We start from the raw sequence: 23832 nt of genomic DNA, 5'->3' as shown, positions 1-23832 counted from the left end.
AAATTTCCAGCTGTAAACAATAACATGCAAGATGTCATACAGACATATCCTTGCAGGGTCTTGGTGTCCATCTCCAGTGGCCATTGGGCGACAGGCAGGGTAGACCCTGGACAGGTCGCCGGTCCATCGCATTGCATTAAAAAAAAAGAAAAACATTAAAAAAATAAAACACAAATAGGTAAAAACACAGCATAGACCCATCAAATGAAATGGGTGCAGTAGAGTACAGGAGCATTAGAACAGCTTTTGGCACAAGGCTGTGGAGCAGTTTGGTTCTGCTTTTCATGCTGCACTACTGTCTGACAGCATGAACAGTTAAACCAAATGTCAAAGGTTAATGTAGAGGTTGTGAGAAATATCTGAAAATGTTCAGTGCCCTGTTCCTTCTGTGGCTCTGAAACAAATCCTGGGGAGAGTGCAGGTGTGAACAGAGTGAATCTAAGTGATCTCCAAGGTTCCCTCACTGTCCACTGCAGGGCTCTGCTGTTTGTCATTTTGCAGCTGCTTTGTCACAGTCACAGCTGATAGATGGGTTTGTTGGTTTAAGTGCAGTCTTTAATAGATCTGTTTCATGGTCTTAGCGGTGTTCTTCAAGTAGGCGATATTATTAGAGATTAGTTCCTCGATGATCTAGATGCCGTTCTTCTAGCTTTATCATAGTAAGTCAGAATGATGTAAGTTACTGTTAATTTAGCTGCAACATATATTCTCAATCAGGACAGGTGACTTCTTTTGGCTTAATACTTGACTGTTTAGCCCCAAAGCCCAGAGGCTTTTGCATCCAACCTTGGTGGAAATGTGTCATTGTGTGAAACATTTATGTCACACAACTATCTGTGGCAAGATATTTTGCTTCTGATTTTTCTGTTTTACTGTATCCTATTGAAGTTGTTAAATAATTATTTCATTTGAGCCTGTAAGATTTACCATTATTTTAAAAAAAAAATTGTAATCAGTATTTCGAAATACAAAATCTGACCTGGTTCTATATTTTCAATAAGTACAAACCAACTATAAATGTAACTATATTAACCGCTGCTGAACATCTGCTTTCCATCTTCCCAGCTTTCAGCTCTGCCATCCATTCTCTAGACGGGGCGACGCAGAGGAGCGACTTTGTCTCGATCCTGAGGGAGTTTGGGAACCACTATGTGCAGGAGGCCGTTTATGGCTTCCAGGAGTCCTGTACCATCTGGTACCCCAACAAACAAGTCCAGAGACAGCTGTGGCTGGAGTACCAGGACATCAGCAAAGGTAGGACAATGAAGTTTGTGTTGGCATGTGATTTAAAAGGAATAGAAAAGCTAGTGCTAAGCTGTTGTTTTGTGATTAAACAGGGAGTTGGCCTTGTATGTTGCATGATATTTTCATCTGAAAATATCCGAAACTATGCTACGCCTGCTGAAAACTCTTGGCTCCTTTAGGTAATTGAGGTTTTCGCTACCATATTGCCTCTAGAACTCTTTCATTATTCACCGTATGTGTGACTTAACAACTTTTCTAAATGACAAAACTGTTGTCATTTAGACAAAACTTTTACTACCAAACAATGTATTTAAGTTTTTTTTATGTATCAACTATTTTAGATTAAAAAGACAAACCAAACAAAAAAACCTTGTGGTTTTGATCACACTTCGTAGCCAAGCACACAACTTATCTTTAATGATCAGAGTCCACGTTTCTTGTCTGCTATGATGCTTGAAGTTCTGTTAACTGTGGCTCGCTTAACGTAACGATTTATCTATGTTCAGTAGGCGGCAGCTCCAGGCCTGTCAGCACTTCTTTTATCTGACATGATCAAAACATGTTTTTGTGGTGTGCTGTCTACTCTAGATACAGTTTGCGACACACAACAGTTATGCCACAACGTGGTCATTGATCAGTGTTGCTTTGAGGTAATTTCTGCATTATTACATCTGAAGAAGCCATACTAAAGGGCACTGGGTTTGAAGTTTTTTTCCAATCAAAGAATCAATGTCTCCGCTTTCCTTGTATTGTGAGTACATGTCAGCCATATGATGTATCCTTCTGTTGGTTGTTGTTCTTTTGAGGGTTTTTTTTTCTTTAAACTAACTCACTTATGAGCAGAGACAGTTATAGCCATTTTTACCTCATTGATGCCAGCGGATTTCTTGTTGTATCCCTTTTACTCCTCTAGCTTTCTTTGTCTAAAAAGAGTCTTTATGTCACTGCCTATTTATCTTCAACTGCTCACAATAACAATTGAGTAAGTCTAACCATTCTAATAGCCTCATTTAAAAATAATAATCATACTAATTGTAAAAAAAGTGTACAGTTCCCTTCTCAGTTAGATATAACTTTAGTTTTCTCTCTCTCTTAAATATTCCTAAACTGTGTTTGACAGATTCTCATTAGCTTGTCATATCTAGTGATTTCAGTTGAACAATAAGGTTGAACATACAATAGTGACAACTAAACCTCATAAAATCTTACTTAAAGTTTTTTCAAAAAAAAAAAACATTTGTCAAAAGAAGGAGTTGTAATCTCTGCCGTCTGTTCTACACAAACAGTGACACTTTACCTTTGACTTCAAGAATTAATATTCTTATGAACAGATTAGCACCATTAATGATGAGATTAATGATAGAATTAATGATTGGACATTGGATAAAAATAATCGTGTTCAGTTCTCTTTTTGACCTATGATATATACAACGCTATTGCCTAAGGGAGGCTCAATACACCAGGCTAAATAATTGCTGGCATCAAAGTGTGAATTCAGAACTGGAAATAACAAACATAGCATTTCAGAAGGTCATTTGCAGCATTAACAATGTGCCTGCCTATATTGCAATCATAACATTGTGCAGCGCTTAGACAGACGTTGAAGCATTGTTAAAACATTTGTTGTAAATCCCTCTGTAGCACGAACCAAAATTGTGACACACAAAGGTGCTGAAGTCGCTACCCAAACAGTTTCCTTCAAAATAAAAGGAGTATATTCAAATTTAGGTTTTGAATAGAATGCACTTGTCTAGGATCTCTAAATTGTGACGTGTGGGTGAAGGAGAAAACACCAGCTGAAAAACATGCACTCATTGGTTTCCAGCAACTTATTTACAAGGCTGTTTTCTTTAGAGAATCAATGCCTTTCGAATTGAGGTAAGTTAAAAGTAGATGCTCTCACCCTGCTAAGTAAAACAAGTTTTAAAAAAGCAATAAACAAAGAATAATTTGTTTTTAATCTTTTGTATTTAGTAGGTCAAATGTTAAAAGAACATAAAACATCAGATTTTGTCTATGCGATACTGCGAGTCTCCTAGTCTAAGATTTTGGCAGAAATCTGTCGAAAATCCCCCTTTGTCCTGTCAAATGGTAGCATAGCGATTACACTGAGCTGTGAAGATGCGAAGTGGCTTAATCAAAGTGGATAAGTGTTTCAGCTTGGCTCAGAACCATCTGTTTTGAGGAAAACAAAATTGATTCCATTGGCAAAATCTTGAAATCAGAGTCATCCTTCTTAATCTCTTCTCCTCATCTTGGAAATATCTTGCCCTTTTGCAGGGAGTAATGAGCTCACAGGAGAGTTTGATGATCCATGTCCCCAGCCTTTGCTCCAAATACAAGATGTGCCTGACTGCAGCTTCCTGCCTCCATATTCAGGGGGCAGCCAGGCTGATCTTTGTCTGATTCTTTTCTGATTGGGTCACCGACATGACCAGTCCCTTTTTGGAGTGGGCCTGCTTGTCAATTTTGTGTTCAACATAACAAGAAAAAGAGGATTTCCCAACTTTGAACCATGTATGTGTTTGACCTGAGGTTGTCGACCTCAAATCATTTTAAATTCATGGTTAAAAGTGACATTTGCAAGAATCATTATTAGAAATAACAATGGTTTATAACTTAGTTGATGCATTGGAGATTGGTTGGTGGGGGCAAAAAAACCCAAATAAACTGTATTCTGTAAATTTAAATAAAGATTTAAATCTGTTGTTTCCTAATGAGCCATAAACCAGAAAACCACGCACCAGAAAACCACACACTACAATTCCTGTAGAAGTCATGTTTGTGTAGACACAACCATAGCTCATTAACCACGGTCAGGTAGTAGGCGTGTGTGTGAGTGTGTGTCCTCGTCTACTTTTGGTCATGATGCCTTGTCCTGGTGATTAATGGCACTTTGTTCTTTGCTCTGGGGTTTGATGTAAGTCTCCTATTGTCAGACACATGACCTCAATTACCACGCCAGAGATCAGACAGGAATAGCATGAAAGCCGCTGCTGCTCCCTACATGTTTTGACAATTTATTACATTGAGAAACTGCACTTAAAGTGAAAGTTGTTTCTGTTGTAGGCAGCTCCTGTTTAGAGGTTCAGTTATTGTAATCTGTTCGGAAAGTTCTTTGGTACTACGTCGTTCTCATCAAAACCCTGCCTTGTCTTCAGATGACCCAGAATTACAGTTCCGGGTTGTTGTTCTGATTCCCTTATACAAATAAACTGTATTCTGTCAATTTAAATATAGATTTAAATCTGTTGTTTAAATCATGCTGCCTGACATTATTAAATGTCAGGCAGCATGATCAACAAAACAGGAAAACATAATGTATTTAAAAAAATAAAAAAAAAAAAAAATTTTCTTCATTCCTGTGCTACAGAACAAGAACCTGAAATAATGTAAATTACTAAATTACTGCTTCTTTTCATTAAAGTTAGTAAGTACTTTAACTTACATCTTTATCAAAACTTTTACATACGTAAGTACAGGTTTTGGGACTTTTCAAATTATTGAATTGTGGTAGTTGTGGCTTTACATGCTTTACATGCTGCAGTCCAAATCATTGATATTTTAGGCTTCTGCTTGAGTGACATGTTTGGATTTGAGCTCCTAATGCCAGAGGCCGATTCTTGTTTCAGCAGTTGATGCTCTGCATCTGCAGCAGTATCTTCATTTTATTCACATCTGTCCACCTCCAGCCACAGGTCCTCGTCACAGGTGGAGCAGTGAGAACTCGTCTGCTAGGAATGTCAATCCGGAGCAACTTACAAAACAGTGCAACCAACATTGTTTCCCAGGCTCCCAAAATTTTCCTGGTCTAATTATAACTTTCGATCACAAATACACACGTGCCTGACAGAAAGTGCAAATTTTGTTAGCTCTATTACAGCAGACAACACAGAAAGGATAGGAGAGACAACAGAACAGCCGCTGTAGGTGACAGTGTATCGGAGTGCGAGCCAGAGGTAGGCTGTATCTGCGGTTTGAGGGATGTTCCTCAGGTGACAGACCTGATACTGTTTGTTTATATCAACGTGATGGAGAAGCTGCCTGATCCAGAGCGGAGGGACAGATTGAGGCTGCATGTTTTCCTCTTTCTGCCTGCAGCTCACAGAGCATTTTATACTTTACTAGAGCTGCTCAATGAACTTAAAGTCAGAAGTTGTAGCAACAGCCGAACCATTTTGTGTTTGGGAGGGGAGCGCTGTTCCCCACTACTGCAAGTACAATTAGGAAGAAAAGGTTTTATGTCTGTTAAATATGTAGATTTCTGTTTCTGTTTTTCTTTACAAACAGGGCTTTAAAAAAATACTCACCATAATTTCATGGATGAAGGGGCCGAGCTCTGGGCCCTTCATCCAACTGACCCACTTGTTCCCCCCTGTCTGCAGGTGTGCAGTAGTGGGGGTGTGAAACGTGATGGGGAAATAAAAGAATGACTAAGTGGAATTCACAGATGATATGGAAAAATAATTTTGAGATTCCCAAGCAGCATACACATTTCCAGATCATTTGATTAAATGGAAAGTTCAAGAGAAGGGGAAAAGGACAATGTTGGTGTTTTGTTGCTTTTGATGGAGTCTTGTTTGAAATAGTGAATGTTTATTGGGATCAAGAGTGTGGAATCCAACGCTTTCTGCTACATTAGGACAAGATGTTTTAGTTTTGCCAAGAGGTCACTTTCTTGTTTCCCTTGGGTTGTCTCGTTGATGAACAAAATGAGACACATTCCAGACCGAACTACTTTGCAGTAAAATAAAAATATGGGTACTTACAGTATTCTAACCAATCTCAATTTTATTTGAACAATAGTGGTTGCACATATATAGATCTTCTATGTATTGTTTTTCTCTTTCAAAGTATAAATATTTAATTTAATGTATAACTGCATATGTGAAATAAAAGACAGATTTTTGCCTTTTTAATTGTGTCTTGATACACTATTGAAAATAAAGGCAAATAAGCAACAGGGTCATAATAGGCATAGTACTTAAAGTTTTGAAAGGGTAATTTTCTCACTTGTAAGATAGAGACCAGTCATTAAGGGTTATGTGGGTAGATAAAAGTCTACCAGGAAATTTCTGCAGACTTCTTGAAAGTACCACTTAATAGGGCAACTCGGTTTTCCAAACTCTTTGGATGTGAATATGATTAGCCTAATTTACTTTGCCTCTTCCCATGCTTACTGAGTGGCTTGTCGTTGAACATTTGCAGAGACCACGGTTGCCTCAGAACAGCTCCAAATACTTTGGAGATATGTCAGAACTCTCCAGCAGGAGTTTAAACTGGAACATTTCTCGCGAGCAGATAGTGACATTATAAAGCTTGCCTAATTGTTAAATGTCAGAGAAAATAAAAGAAAAAAAACAATGCTGATACGCATTGTTCAACAAGCAAAAAAGTTTGAAGTAAACAGAGCAGTCAGCACTGCCTCTCAGAGTTGAAGCTCCCAGTTTTGTTGTTGTACTCCCTACTTATATTAACTAAATCAGCATGGCCTCCTTCCACCCCCTCAGTGCCCTTCCCCACTGAGCCAGGTGTCAGCTCTTTACCAACCTCCGTTACAGCTTTGCGTGCTGGTGTGTGGTGTAACGATCATCCTGCCAGAAGCCAGGTAAAAATAGACGCCTTATTTATTCTATTAGGGCCTGTCACTTTAATGCAAAGCACTCAACAAAGTTTTGCTTCAGGAAAAGAGAGAGTAGCACAAAAAGAAGGGCCGTGGGGAACGTGTTGAAGATGAGCTGAAAAGACGTGGCAGAAATTATATGGTGGCGGTCCTGACCTGTGAGACAGTTCACACACAACTCGAACACCTCGGAACAACACCACCCGCCCTGCCGAGGTGCAGCGGTGAATTACGCTGCTAATTCCTGACGGCATGCTCGGTTATAAATATTTCACCATGGTAGCCTTTGGTTTAGTACGTTTAGAGTATAAATTCGGTTAATTGTAAAACTGTCAGAGAAATGCGAAATTAAAGAATGTTTTGATTATATAGCACTCTGCTTGTATGGAGCGTAACGTATTGCAGCACTCCTCCTCCCCACCCATAGCTGGAAGAAGACTAACGCTTTTTCTGGGTTTATAAGAAAGACAAATGTTGCTGATTGAAAATATTTCTGAGATGAAAACAGACCTCTACTGGGAAACTAAAGGATTGCCACCCGTCACTCATATTAACGTAACGTTTACAAAATCAATACAAAACTGCATAGGCCATCTCTACCTGAAACTAAAAAATGAATGTGTTTACCTTTTTTCTGTTAACCTGGACTGTTCTTTTTAATTTAGTTGTGTTTAGTATTTTAAACAGAAATGACAGTCCATTGTGAGAGCTTAAATTAAAATTTGGGCAGCAGCCTTGAACAAGGATTTTCACCGATTTTCACCTTATGAAACTATTGATTTGTGGTCATTCAGACTTTTGTAAACAGAAATGCTTGCACATAAATATTTAAGGTTTCTAAAGGATTCCAGTTGAAGCTTTTCAGAATTTTTTAATGTGGAAGAATTGGAAAAGACAGAAACAAATTGCACAAAGAATCCATTTTTAATTGTGTCCCACGTTTAATAGAAATCTACAAACTAAGAATTAATTAAGTATTAAACTAAGTATAAATTAGATTTTTCATTCTAACATAACTGCATTTCCCAGATGGACAAAAATCTCGATTGAAACTTTTTTTTATCTGCAAATCTATTTTGCAAGTAGTGTCTAATACACTGAAGTGACACAATATGTTATGTATGATTTATAAATCTCCTATTTCTGTTTGCTGATTCGTGTTTCCAATAAAAAAAAAGAGTTAGAAAATGTAAAACATTAGCCTTAGGCAATAAAGTTTGACATAAATATTCTACATATTCAGGCATAGACCCAGAAACTGGCTGAAACCTCTTACTTTTATGCCAAGCCCGAATTGCTTCACTATAATAATTTTTATACATTGGAGCAAAACCCTTTTTTTTATTTATATAATTATATTCTTTATTGAACTGCTAATATGTTATCTTAATATCCCTTGACCAAAAAGAAGGTCACTTTCTATAGTAATGTTGCTGTAATTTGTTTAAGGGAACATGGAACCTAAAATATTTTGACCCTGTTATATATTGACAACTTGGGCTGTACTCCGTCTCTCGCCCTTAGAATGACCCTCAACACTGCTGTGAGTGTGAACAAGATTAAGTAGGTTTAAAAAATGGATGGATGAATGGATAGTATTGATTGCTTGTTGTATATGGTTCTACATTGGACTATTTTCTAATAGTGACTTCTTTTTTCTAAAGAAGACAAACTTACTACTTTTCAGAATTGTTGTAACAATGTAGCTGTGCTGACCTGAGATAGATATTGTAATGTGAGTTGGACAAAAACCCAGCTGTTTGAAATTGTGGGACACCTTAGAGTTACAGCGGAGGAGAATAGGGTGAGTAACTCTCACCCCTCCTGATATTTATATATTGAGGTCTTTTACTAGCAACGCTAATTCATATTCTGTGACCTAAACTCACCCCTGCATTGCACAATTAGAAAATCAGCATAACCCCTAGATATCATAAAGCATTAAAGAAAATAAAAACATACACTGCAACATTACACCCCGTATAATCCAGTTTTAGGAGTAGAGCTGATGACTACTTCAAACAGAAACATTTAAAAACATCTATAGTGATAAATGAAGCAGGGAGCCGCCAAACTGTGAAATAACATCAGTACCTCAGTAATGAAAGAAAGATCGAAGAGTGGCAACCATACTTACTTTGCTTTGTTTTTTGTTTACAGATTGGAGTAAAATGTTCCTCCTTTCTACCAATAATAGTGAAATCTAAATATAATTTTATTTTAAGGGTTCCTTGCTCAAGCTACTTTTCTTAAATGATGAAAACATATTTTGTTTCTTTCTTATGTGTAATGGGGTTGTAAGACTTCCTGCTGGGCTAGTAAAATGAGTTGTGTGTCTCTAGTGTCAACTGTGGAAAGCAATCAGGGGAAACAGAACTAAGATAGTTCAAACACTAATCCATATAATTAGTGTCACAAAAGTTTTAAACACAATAATAAATCGTGTGTTTTAAAAAGTCCACATTTAATATCTTGTAAGGTATTTGTGTGCGTGTAATTTTTGGCTTTGTGAATTTATTCAAATTTGTTGTGTGGAAATGCTTTTTTACCACCTTTAATGTTGCTAATTAGTTTATTTCTGCTACCTGCCAGTAAAGTAATGAGCTATGGAAAATATAGCACAATAAAATTTTCTAGTAAGCAGATTATTAGCTTTGATTTATAAATTTAGATAACAGTTTTTGTCGTGAGATCCCCCTTAAAAGTCAGCAAAACGCTGTTGGATAAATAGCTTGTTAGACTTGAAGCTGAAGTGGTGCACGCGAAGGGGTAAAACGAAAAGTTGTTAGGTGATTGTTGGAGAGCTGGAAAGAAAGGAGACTTCCAAAAGGGAGGGAACAAAAGGCTGGAGAGACCTGCAAAAAGAGCTGAGGAGAGCAGATTATAAATAGCGGAAAATGGGTGTGACATGGAGGAGAACCAACAGCGAAGGAGCTGTGGAGAGGAGGTGAACACAAGAGAAGTTGTTATACGAAGGCAACAGAGAAGATCCGGGGAGGTGTGGGTGAAGGTGTTGGAGGAGATGTCCTCTGTCTGCCTGAAGAGAAGACAGGGTGATAAATGTCCTCTGCTTGTTCAATCACTAGACAATTACAGACAGACATGCAGCAGATGTCTGCTAACTCAGAAAATTCTGTCCTGAAATGTATCCACTTTTATGGCTGTTTAAAAAACCCCAACAAAAAACAAAAAGCCTTCCTAGCGCATTTAGTTATCTATTTAGATTCAAAAGTTTTGTTTTTTTTTGTTTTTGGCCCATGTGGCCATTTGGAAAAAATCTGTGTTTCCCTCCTTGTGCAATTCTGCTGCAAAAAGATAGAGAGAAATCTCATCCAGCTCATCACGTTTAACGAAGGGGAACTGCAGCAGCAGCTTAACTCGAAGGCGAAGATGAGAAGCAGATTGTTTGAATGCTGTTCCAGGAAGTGTTGGTTATCGGACACCGAAAAAGTAGAACCAAGAATAGTGTTGTTCATTTGCAACAGCAGTATATGAAAGTAGAAAATGCAACGTGTTCTTTTGTTTGTTTTTACTTTTAGAATTTACAAAATAGGCTTTACATTACAATTTACAATTTGATGTATGGTGTGTATGTTAACCTTGCAAAATGATGAGAAAAGAACGTTAACATGTAAATAAAAACTTTTATTGGGAAAAGCAAAATCTGACCAAAGTACAAGCTGTACAACATTGCAGCAACCAAGTGATGTCATTTTTCAAATCGTATCGTCTATCTACATTACCTAGAGAGAAAAAATATATATTTTTCCACATTTTGTAATGTTCATTTTCATTAGGTAGAACAACACAAAGTGGTGCAGAATTTTAAAGTTTAAGAGGAAAAATTGTATATTTCTTTTAAAGAAGGAAAATGTGTTGCATTTCTATTCATGCTCCATTGATAATTAATTTGCAGAATCGGTTTCTATGGCAATAGTAGCCTCAAATCTTTCCAAGGTATGCCTCTACCAGACACATCTACAGAGAGACAGCTGTTCACTTTGTTGTTGGAAAGCTAACCCTGATCCCGTCCCCACAATGAAACATTGATTCAGCTGCAAAAAGATTTTGGACTGCGTTTTTTTTCTAGGTAATTTGGACAATCCAAAGCACTAAATTATATTCTGAGATACAGTATTTTTGAAAGGAAATAAGTTGGAAATGTAGCAAGACAGTTAAAATAACAAAAACAAAGTAGAATCAAGTATCCATAAATAAATTCTACATGATTTTATTGACAATATTATATTAAACAACCTGTAAAACCGGTTTAAAATGCTTGTTAATTTCCCTAAAGCCCACCCAGTGTGACTGAGCTTAAGTTATTTTGAGACAAGGCAAAACTTCAGTGGAAGTGCAACAATAGGAGAGATACCCCAGATCCCATAAACTTAATACTATCGTTGAAGAAAAAATAGTTTTCTAAAGTATTGACTCAAGAATGTGGGCACAAATCCATCCGTCCATTGTCTAAAGTCACTAATCCTCTCACGGATAAGTGGTGCTGGTGCCTATCTGCAGTGGTTATAGGACAAGACACGGAGTGCAGCACGAACAGTTTGACAGGTCATCACAGCGACATGCAGGACAAACAACAATGTACTCACACACTCATACCTAAGGGCAATTTGGAGAGACTAATTCAGCTAGAAGTCATATTTTTAGGCTGTGGCCAGGAAGCTGGAGTACTAAGAGAGAACCCACATGTACATGGGAAAAAGATGGAGAAGTCATGCAGACCTTAGGCCAGGATTTAAAGCCAGGATCCTCTTGCTGCAAAGAATCGAAGCAAACAGCTGCAACTCCATGCAGCCCTGAATACAAATCATCCCATCCTTTTTTTTGCCGAACATTTCAAAAACAACATATTCTTTTCTATCCACTTCCAAATTGTGAAATACTTTCTGTAGGTTTGTTTCATACAACCCCATAAAAAAGATCATGGACTTAGTATCTCAAAATGGGGAAAAGTTCATATGTCGCAAACAAATGTTACCTTCCGGTATCAGACCAATGCTTAGGCATGGGTGCACTATTCTGGACCTGTTCACACACTAACCTACCCTGATGTTTAACCATTAAACAACCCAAACACACACATGGATAATTAGTCCTGATTAAAAATGCAGTCAGCCTAACAGAAAGCGTCAACCTGCATGCCAGCAGGATGCTCTTTCAATTAATTAATTAACAGCTGCAGAAGCTAATAACAACGCTGTAAGAGCCAGTGTGAAGTCAGAGAAACAGCAATTCATTTACATTCTTCACAGATTTTTCCTGCACCTGCAATTACAGCTCTTTGAGATAAAGATAATGCCACGCATGTAGTTTCATTTGGGAACGGATGGTGCACAGGGCTACATCCTCACAGACCTCGGTGGCTTAGAGTCTTAGAGTTTTTTTTATTATTATTTGGTATTTTTATATTTGGAAACTTGATTGGAACATTGGATTAAAAATTAATTACGTACATAATTTTCTAGGGCTGCACAGTGGCGCAGTTGGTAGCACTGTTGCCTTGCAGCAAGAAGGTCCTGGGTTCGATTCCCGGCCGGGGTCTTTCTGCATGGAGTTTGCATGTTCTCCCTGTGCATGCGTGGGTTCTCTCCGGGTACTCCGGCTTCCTCCCACAGTCCAAAAACATGACTGTCAGGTCAATTGGTTTCTCTAAATTCTCCCTAGGTGTGAGTGTGTGTGTGCATGGTTGTTTGTCCTGTATGTCTCTGTGTTGCCCTGCGACAGACTGGCGACCTGTCCAGGGTGTACCCCGCCTCCCGCCTGGAACGTAGCTGGAGATAGGCACCAGCAACCCTCCCGACCCCATTAGGGACAAGGGTGAACAGAAAATGGATGGATGGCATAATTTTCTAGGCATTTTTGGCCTAGAAAAACAGTGTTTCTGGTAGACGAAATCAAAGGCAGGTTGTCATTTTGGCAATGTAGTCCCAAGCTCAGCCTTCGTTTTTTAATGTTGTGTTTTGTTGTTGCTCTCGCCGTTTAAATTATAAAAACAACCATTTTCCATTTCATTGATATGACTTACTATTCTTAGTTTGTTATTGAAAAAGTTGTTGCATCTTGTACTTTTTAAATAAAATGTAAACAGCAATTCTGAAAACACACAACAAATTCTGATTTGGATTTACTACAGTCATATTCAACAAATTAGAATACATGCCCAGATGAGTTTTATTTTTTAGATTAATAGTACCTTTTGAAAATAACAATTTTCCAGCTGGTATGAAACTTACTTTTAAAAGCCCACGTTTCTGTTGGAAATTTTTTTTTTTTATTGATTTGATATTCTTATTTTAAATGTTTTCATTTAGCTGTTAGCAGAAAATCATGACAAAGAGAAATAAAAGTGTTAAAACATCAGTCTTTGTTTAATCTGTATAATGTTTTTCACTCAGTGATGGAGGTACTGAAAGATATTCAATAATATTCTCCCTCATCAAATGAGTCTGTACAATCTAGTTTTTTAGAATTTAATATAAGCACCAAACATACATCTATTCATAAAGTCCTTAATTAAGCTTCCTTAGACAATTAAAAATTTATTATTAATTATTATTATTATCGCGCTGTTTTTCGACTATGTGTTGGCTCGACGGTTCTGTAGCCTTTTTTTGGGATGTCTGTAACCTCCAAGGTTACAGACATCCCCATCCTTCAATTTCTGTCAGCCATTAGAGAATTTAATTTCCAACTTAATTAGTCTGAGGCTATAAAGCCCCATTTGCAACAAATCTCAACGCAATATGTAGTCATTTTTACATCAGAACCTGCATTAGGATCTTTAATAATGTGAGCTACAATAGGTTTTCTGTCGGATCAAATCGCACCGACCTTGCTCTGCACATGAATTGTTGAACTTATCTGATCGTAACTCTGTCGCTGGTTCATAATTGTTCCTTTTTGATCCCCTTTAATAGATACTGTGCACTGCAATCTGGGAACTCTCCACAAGAGCTCCAGTTCTAGAAATACTCTGACCAAGTCATTTAGTCATTACAATTTCTTCTTATTAATTTCACTTCAATCCTTACAATTGCCCATTTTTGTTCCTGCTTCAAAATCTTCCGCTGTGAGGACAAAAGTGTTCACCAGCTTTCTAATATTTCCCACACACTACTCTAATGATGATTGAAGGTTTTCATAAGCTGTCAAGCATGACGACATTGGGAATTAGAGGCATGAATAATCTCAGAATAACTGACTGAAAGACAAAAAGAATGAAATATAGCAAGACGTATAGAATTTAATATATAAGATATGATTGCTTCACCATTTATCTACAGTCTAAAATACTCAATACTATATATGATATCCTCAAAAGAAAATTGTAGGCAGTTCTGCTCATGTGCTGACAGAGAGACTTTGAATAAATCCTTCCCACACATGCACACAAAAGAAGTACGGGCATATTATAATCTGCTATCAATGGGGCATGGGTGTTTTTTTCACTTGTTCAGCAAAACAGCAGGTTTAGAAGAGTATAATTCAATAGAAACATAATATATTAAATATAGGAAAGCTTTATCTTGTAAGAGTCGGGTTATTGATAGAGATAACTTGGGCCCAGAAACTGTCTTCCCTAAATCATCGTCTCAGTGACCTCAACATTTGCATTGCCGATAAATTGCATTTAAAAAAAAGTCTCTCAATACTGACATTCTATAAAAGTTGTGATATTTTATCAAGATTTAATGCCCAGTGTTTTTGATTTGGATCCTTTTAGATTTCTTGTTGTTTTTCATGCATACAGCAAATGCAATAAAACATCCAGTAGAATTACCATGAGTGATAAGGAGTGACATTTGCTGTGGTACCGTCAGTCAAGGCGGTTGTGATCCGTTATGTATCTGCGCCCTTCGAGTGATGCTTTGAATTTTCCAATCATGCCTTACATGATCCTTTTCACTCTTGCCACTTGAATACCTCGCTCTTCTTCGCAGAAATTTAATTCAGCTCCCAGCCAGTCAAGGTCATCCCACAGATGAGATTTAAGCATTTTATTCTCCTTGGTGGGAACGCGGGGGGGAAGAGGGAGGAGAGGGAGCAGCAGAAGGTTAGCCAGACTTTGCTAGGCTCTCTTCTACCGTTTGTTTTGCCAGAAATGAACATCATGACACATTGACTCTCATTTTCATTTTTATGTGTTTTTGCGTTTTTTTTGTCCTTCTGTTTTGTTTTTCTCTGCTTGTTTACCTTCCACTTTTCAAAACGATTCCATGCGATACATTTTGTATTTCACACGCACACACTTTATTTGGTCTTTTTATAATCTGTTCTCCACTTTATTTTTTGTTTTTTATTTAATGTTTTGTTCATGCCATGCTCATCAGCAGATCCACATGAAAATTGTTTTTTATATCTACTAAGTACATTTTTAAAAGTGCGAAACTAAGCTCTTTTTTGACATTTTTCACAACATTTTTTTTTTTACTGAAATCATCGCCAGATTTACAGTATATTGTACTATTAATTCAAATTACACATTGTGTGCCTTTATATGTGTACTAATCCATGGCTAATGTTCTTTGTTCAAAATAATTTAACATAGTCTTCATCTATTAAAATGTTGAGGTTTTTTAAAAATATATTTTTGAGTGTCTTTACAGTAATTTGCGATATTTCTGAAACATTAAGCAAGAAAGGCTTTTAAAATTAGTGCACAATAAGTTTTATTCATACATTCCCTACCCATAATGGTCAACCATATACCTTTGTGATTAAGATGATTTACAGGATATAAAAATGTACACATATTTTTGGTTTGTGAGCACATTTGTTGTATTTCTCTTCAAGTATAAATTTTTTGGGATTTGAGCATTTCTAATTCTATGCCACATGTCAATATACATAAAAAAATTAAACAATATTTTGGATTAGATATATAAATGATATGGCAAATAAATTACTAAGTGCCCACCAAATATCAATTTATTGATACTTTATGTATGTTCACTCATAACTTATTCTAATTTGAACCAGTGGAGGTTCTTGAATGAAAGGTGCTTTTGACGTGCAAAAATGTCAATAAAGCTAATTTAACAAAAAAAAACAGACAAATGTTTTATTTTATTCAAAGCTATCACAAAGATTAGGAATAAAAAAATAAAAGGTTATTAAAACTGGACTTGTGTTTGGTTTGGTATGATTTTGATTAGGTTTGAACAGTTTAAACATGTAACATTTTAAATCGCAGATCTCTTGTGGGTAACACTGATACATCTTAAAGTAACAACTTGTTGCTAGATTGACCTTGTAGCACTTGCATATGGTGCATGCTCGTCGGAAACATATTTAAATTCTACGATTCTGACCTGCGTTCCACTAGTCGGGTACAACCATGCTACAGATTATTTAATTTTGTTACCAGCTAATATTATGTTGTATTGCTAGTTTTAATCTGACCACAGATTTAAACATCCAAAGTTTTCACCACCAAGGAAGTCTTTCTGAAATGTTCCTTACATCGACACATAACACACCAATGTAACATTGATACAAGGTTCTTACCCGCGGCTCGGTATCACTGGTCCTGGTACAATGCGACTGCGCTGACCCTTAATAAATACAGTCGAAAGGTTCAATCTGTTGCTTTTTAGTCTGAGAAAATTAAACTTCAACAAACCAGTGAACACTACATGGAGGAATCAGCACATATATCCAGATTTCTGAATGTGAGTTTCATACAAAGCACTTGCCCTGCCCTTCCCCCATCTGCACTAGTCAATCTGATTCTAACGACCACCATCTTGCTCTAGCACCATCAAATTTGTTAACACTGATGAGGAATTGGACCATTTGTCCTGCCAACATGGCCCATCTGTTGCTCTGACTCCATTTCCCATCTATAAGCCTCCTCTCAGCGCCTGTCTGAGTTTTCCGGTGGTTAATCACATATAATTACTGTTGATGATCTCGAGGAAAAGACATTCGTGGTGTTTTTATTGGACTTACGACAACTGGAAACACAGGTTATTTCATCCTCGGTTCGGCTTTATTGAGTTTGTACACAAACAAAAATCATTCGTCATAATGAGAGTGACTTTTATGGGATATTGATGAGGAAATTCAGTGTTATTGTTAAATTGGCTTTTTGTTCAAATAACATTAATTTCTCGAGGGATTTGTGTAGGCTGGACTCCGCCATGTTCTTTTTATTAACAAGAGATTAAATAAACCCTCTGTGTGTACTAAGTGGGTAGTGTATGCGTTCAGTAACAAAAGTGTGTGTGCGTGTGCCTGTCACTGTCTCTGTGCATAGGTTTCCTTTAAAGGCATTTTCTCAAAATAAAAAATCTAGCTGGTCTATGATTTAATGAGGACATGTGACAGAAATATCTTGTCTACAGAGAGACGGGAAGCTGGAAGGAGTTGGAGAGAAAGAGAGAGAGATATCAAGGACATTTGGAAGAATATCTATAAAGTCAGATGAGAAGTCTTAGTGGCAAATCCACAATCACACCCCAGTGTCTTCACAAATGTCTAAAAGCAGCAGCTTTGCCAGCTCTGTAATCTGCTGCCTGTCTTGAGCTATTTTAATTACCAATCAAGGCACTGTGCAGAGATATGTGTGTTTTGATGCTCCAGGATTCATCTTTCTTTTGCAGGATTAGTACTAGTCTGGCAATTGTACCTCAGTTTCATGCTCCTTTTAGGTTTTTCTTATAAAAAAAACAATCCCATTTGAGAAATCAGTGCTATATTAGTGCTATATATTGTTTTGCAATGGTCAAAAAGGAATTTAAAGATTATGGTAACTAAAAAAAAAAGACTGTTGTGAAATGATCTCTTAGCAATACACACAATGTTGATTACTTCAGATTACAGGTAATTATTTGTACTTTAAAACCTTCTTTCCAAAACCTAAACCTCACACTTTCTTATCTTAACATCTATATTGTTTATTCTGAAAGCACATTTTATTAGGATGGCTACTTGGCTAAAACCAAGTAGATGATGATATTTTAATGAAAAATTATAATAAAATAAGAACTTAAAAACTTAGAAACAGCCAGTAAATACCTTGTTTGTGCATCTTTCTGTTGTTGAAACTGAGTCGGTTGAACGTTAATGATAAAAACAATATTCTACCAAGCTATCATCACCTCTCCCGATTATAGCAGTGTATGTGTTGCGTTTGCTGCTGTACTGCTATTTTTTTGACTGTACATGCATATAGGACACAATGAAAAAAAAACACACTTTTCTACTGTCGCAGGGCTGGGTCATTTTACCAATATTTTCTTTCCGTAGATTTTGATCTCCTAACCACCTGCGAATGAAAACTTCCAAGTGATGAAAATGTGTTTAACTGCCATCAAATGGAGACACTCTTAACTTTTTGACATGTCAAGGCGAGAAAATCTTCATCACTGCAGCCGGAGCTTCTTCATAACATATTTATGTTGGGTGAACTTACTTGGTATTCTGGACATCTGACATTTCGACACCGCAAGAGTGTTATTTACCTGAGGCAGCATATCCAGATATGTCAAATACAAGCCAGTGTATCCGAATACACAAGTGTAGTGAGGTATAAGGGCCAAAGTATAGACAATGTGTAAAAAAGATGGATTTGAAGCAAAGTATGAAATCATCTCTAAGTTGGCTTCATCATTTATTTACAGTAGAAATTATTTGGGAAAGACATTTAGACGAGTTTACGGATTAACTGGGAAATCATAACCCCCACTTTAAGTTTTTTTAAATTAAACTGAAAATCATAAAAGACATGACCAACATTGTATGGAAAAATCTCTGTGTCACTCGATGTAGTGTAATCACATACTCAGTGGACAGCTCACATCAGTGTCGAAATGCAACTGGCAGCAGCAATTCATTAGTCTGGATTCCATGTCCTGTTTGTGGATTTCAGGGATTGTTTGTAAGACGGGGTGCCAGGAGGAGCTGTCCTCCATCTGGTCCAAAATCTGTGGATGGAGTGTGTGTAAACATGACTGTCAAAAGGTTTTTGATAGAGGATCCTAACAAATAGAGCTTGTGCAAGGACTAGTTATAGAACAAATCCCTGGAAATTTCAATTTAAAATAGTGAACAGTTGCACAAATGCATCTTTAAGCTAATCCATCAACTCTCTTACTCTAAATAAATTACCTACTTTTAATCTAATTTGCATACTGTAATTTGATTTTCTTCCCCTCATAATCAGCATACTTGGTGTGCTTCACAGTAGAATATATTGCCAAGTCTGGGCTCTTTTCACACATTCTTGCTATTCTGCACTTCCAGTCTGGCAGTGTGATTAAACTCCAATCTGTCAGCTTTTTTCAGCACATTTGAAAAAATCAAGTTACTGGCAGCCTTCAGCTTTCCGACTTGCACTCCGCAGCCAGTCTTCTCTTGTGCTTTTAAAAGACAACATTGTAGGTAGAGCCAGAATTAGGCTTTATTCCAGGCGAAAGTGTAGGTCAAGTGCTAGCCACTTTCAATCAATGATAAAATCAATCCAAAAAATGCTTTCCAACTTCTGATTTTATTGACCTTTATGGCTTTAAAATTTCACTTTACTTTTCACTTACACAGTGTGCATGCATGCATGGGTGTCCCACTGTTTGTGAGGCAAAAAGATGTTGTGAATACGTTGATCTAATGAAGAGTCAGTGGGATTTTACGGGGGCAGATGCATGTTTTTCAGATGCTAAAACCATGTTCAGATACACTTAAAGCAGAGATGGCATTCTGCATGAGTTTAATAAAACAAAAATTAACCTGGACTTGAACATAACATTTGATAAATTTGTGAGCAGCTGTTTGGGTGTAATTTCCAGAGATATGCCGCTCAGGATTTATTTAGTCTCTGATGCCAGTCAAACATTAAAGTTGCGTTTGCCAATATTGATTATCTGTGCAATACTTCATTAAAATGTGCTTAAAATGCAATAAAATTTAATCAGCAATAGAGATTTTGAATGAGGTCATCTTTGTTTTTCTTGACAGGAACAATAATTGTTACTTTTCTTTTTGAAAGAAAATGAGTTCATGTTATAGATTTTTTTTCATACCTGGAAACTTTGGTATTATCACTCAAGTTATCATGCCGGGCATAATCTCAATTACTCTGAAATCTTTGCAGTACTAGAACTGCATATTGTCAAAATGCACAGAAAAAAACATTTCTCCTGCTTCATGAATGAAGCACTTTAGTGTTTCCTCCTCTTACCTAAATGGAAATCAGTGTAAAGGAGGAGTTATGCAGCCTATATAATCTCTCTTTCACTGTCAATGTCATTGCAAGACATCAGGAAAGAGACTCAGATGTTTAATACTTGTTCTGCTACCTGGTTTCAGATAGAAAAACCCCTATTATTCACATGTGTGCTAGTATGGATGTTTTTCTTTCATTTTAAACAAATAACCAGAACAGAATGTTGCTTATTAATAACCAACCTTGATAGAGTTGAGAAGGACCATTAGGATCAAAGCCCAAAACAAATGTTTTTTTGTTTTTTTTTAGAAAAAGCTTTGAGTTCTTGTCATGGACAGTATATTATGTGTACTCTAAGTTCTTTTATTATTGTTGTTAACAACACCGAGGCTTCTTTCCAACACCTGAGGATTTGACTAATACCTGAAACAATCATTTCCTTCCCATATGCTGTTTTCAAGCAGTGGAAAACAAGATTACAGCTAATTACACAAACCTTCTACACAACTCGGTAACAGGAGCTTCTCCTAATCCTCTCAGATTTGATGCCGATAGCAAACATGCTGCAGCTATCTGCTGCTCACGTGTTGTGGTGTTCAGAGAATAAGGCTGATGAAGTAAATCATTTTATATAGCTAATTACAAGTTAGCTCACTGTCCTGTTGCAGTTAATTATGAAGAGAAATTAGGCTTTTATTGCCTCTATTTACACAGGTTGTCATTGAGCAACCTAGTAGATTCTACTATTTCTACTAATCATGTTACAAATTAATATAAAATGCTTTCTTTGATGTTGACAATCTTATTTTCTTTGTCACACAAGTCAGATGTAGCTCAATGACCCTCTTACCCGTCCTGTGAGCGTTGTTGGCCACTTTCACAAAACATTTCCGCTATAAACCTACAGAAATGAGCCACCACTGCGCTCCCAATGGACACTCATAAAAAAGTCTCATATAGTTGTTAGTTTACAACAAATATACTGTGATGACATGAGGTGCTGCATTACAAATAAAATCTGTCTCAAGTCTCTTCCAATCATTTTGTTCAAAACAATAACGGCTGACGAACGCGGTGTAGCGATCCTATTGTTGGCAGGGAAAATGCTTCAAATTTAAATTCTGTCCCTAACCTTCTTACTCTTCTCATCGGTAATTATTTCTGAGACTTGTTTACACTTGTTAATCCTTCTGTTGACCCACAAAGCCAGATTGCCTTTGTACAAGTCAGCCGATTAGGGCCTATGTCTTCCTCGCTTGGTGAGTCAGGGGCCTTGCAGAGGCATGCTGACGTCTACTCTCCCCTCGCCGAATTGGAAATCCTTTCGCAAAGCACGAGGCGATGCGAAAAAGGCACCTTAATCCCACCATAAGATGTTTTGTGAAAGTGGCTTTTTGTCTTTTGAGAGTTCACCGACTTGTCCAAAATGTTATATGCTTTAGCTGTATGTTTGTTAGGTATAATTTGATCAACCTTCCTAAAGCTTGGATCAAGAACTGACTTGTACAGTCCTTTGCGAAAGTATGCGATAGAGCAACATTAAAACAAAATAATGTTCAGGTGTATAGTGCAAGGGGAAAAAAGGCTGAGATAAAGTTCTAAATATCGGAACATAGCACTGTTCAATCTAGAATTGTCCAAAAATGGATGACAAAATGTAAATGGCATTCAACAAATCTGCTAAGACAACAACATTTATCAAAACTAACACGTGAAATATTAATCAGACAAGGGGCTGAGGGGCCCAGAGTAACTTTGGAGGAGCTGCAGAGACTCTGGAGCAGTAGTCATGCAATGAAAAAATATTGCCTTTATGGACAAGAAGACAGCTATTTGAAAATGATAACTGCAGGAATTTTGTTCAAAGTTTACCACAAACCATGTAGGAGGCACGGCAAATATGTAGGAAGATGCAGCTAAATAATGGCTAATCCTTTGAAAAACCTGTTACAGGCTCCAAAAGACTGGAGGTTTTTCTTTTTCATGATGGAACATTAACGTACACCCTCCTACTCAGCTTAGGCTATTTTGCAAAGAATTGGCAAAACATGTTGTTTCTAAATATTCAAAGCTAGAAGAGACATGCCTCAAAAGGCTCACAGCTGTAATTGCAGTGGTAGCAGGTTTGTAATAAGTGACTCGGTATGGCAGAATAAAATTTCATGCCATGGTGAGCCCAATGGTCATTTTCAGTGTTTTGTTTTTAGCATTGTTCTATTTTCAGCAGACATCCATTGTTTCTGTCCAAATCGTCAACATAACAGCCCAGAGTGTGCCTTTTCTCAAAGATCTGATTGGAGAGAACAAGAGTTGACTTGTTGTATAATGTGTTTTTTTTATGTGGTTGTTTCGTCTCCCATATATGACTTCTTGAGCCTCGCTCAATCCACTGGATTGTTTACACCATCCAGCTTGGCTTGTGTTGAGATGTTTTGTACCTGTGGTTTTTCTCATCTCACACTGTTATTTTGGAAGCTCACTGAGGTTTTGTGTTTTGAACAAGACAGACACATTCTTGTCTGTCCTTTGCTATGGATTTGAAGCTGAGTTGTTTGTTTCTGATTTTCTAGCTGACGTAGTAAAGTCAAGGACAAAGCAGTCACAGGTTTGAAGTAGTTATGTTTAGGTTTATTTTTCTTTCTACTTACTGTTCGATGATACTGATCACAGCTAGTTTGTGTTCAAGCAAGTGAGAATGAGTGTTAAAGGGTAAATATAAAGGTTTTCCTCTGTTGGACAATGACTCATACGTGTACTCTATTTTATAATGTATTGGAGTTTGCTGGCTTTCTTATTAAAATACTTTGGTGTTGAGATTTTTCTGCACTGTACACAAAAAAGTCCAACCAAATCTTGTTGAAAATGCATAGAAAAGACAACATTACCTTCCATCTACGTAAATATGATGTAGGTTTGATTGAAAAGCGAAAAATAAAACCCAACAACAAGACCTTGATTAATGTTACCCTGGTTGAATGAGCCAACCAGGCCTGAAATTCAAAAAGTCTCTTTTTGCTGAGCGATTTCCCTAAAAGGGAAAGAAAATACCATGTTTTTCTTGAGTTTTGTTGACAAGGCCAATGAACACCCCTTTGTCTGATTTACAGTGCAATGTGTTATACATTAAAGTTTGGACGTATCAGTTTGACAGATGGGATCTGTGATTGAATTGCCCTGTTTTCAGGTTTTAACATGATTTCTGTACACATCAATAAGGCACATATCCGTAATGAAGCAGATCTTGATTCATGCCAATTAGTCCCAACACTTCTCTCTCATCAAGGAACTCCATCTGCTGCGTTTACTCTGATGGTCTACTGCCAAAGGTCCTTCATTTGCTTGTTCAATTAACTTTATGCTGCTTTTTCAGGAGAAAAAGAAATATCCAGTACATACACATATCGACATGCTTATTTATAATGCCTTCAGCAAAGAGGGGAAAAAATATATATTTTGACTCTTTTTTGGCTCTTATAAAATTATACCCTTGACGTTTCTGAAATATCAAATTCTTATTTGCATTAGTTTTCTCAATATTTATTTAGAGGCGGTAAATGGCGCCCAACCGCTTATAAATAAGACTTTCCTCAGATTGTACATGTGTGGACGGCTCCTGTTCACACTCTGCTGTTACCACTCAGGCCCTTTCACTGACATTAACAAACTATGAATAGATTTAATATTTTTGCTGAATTGTCAAAGCTTTCACCCTGTTCCTGGAAACATGCTAATTAAGCTCACTGGGAAGTTTTGGGGTTGTTTTTTTTGCCTACATTTGGAGCAA

General features: G+C 37.0%; 1 protein-coding gene across 6 annotated transcripts in view; it reads left to right on the top strand.

Moving 5' to 3' along the window:
• The window catches only part of astn1 (astrotactin 1), a 348102-nt gene that overhangs the window by 199132 nt on the left and 125138 nt on the right, over positions 1-23832 (top strand). For all 6 annotated transcript variants that reach the window (XM_028020864.1, XM_028020863.1, XM_028020862.1 and 3 more), the window contains one exon: positions 1066-1254. In XM_028020864.1, the coding sequence (XP_027876665.1) occupies positions 1066-1254 (189 nt within the window). The remainder of the gene's footprint in view (positions 1-1065; positions 1255-23832) is intronic.

Source organism: Xiphophorus couchianus, chromosome 6, assembly GCF_001444195.1.
Source record: "Xiphophorus couchianus chromosome 6, X_couchianus-1.0, whole genome shotgun sequence".
NCBI classification, from domain to species: domain Eukaryota; kingdom Metazoa; phylum Chordata; class Actinopteri; order Cyprinodontiformes; family Poeciliidae; genus Xiphophorus; species Xiphophorus couchianus.
Note: the sequence above shows the minus strand (reverse complement) of the source record. Positions and strands in the feature narration are given on the sequence as shown.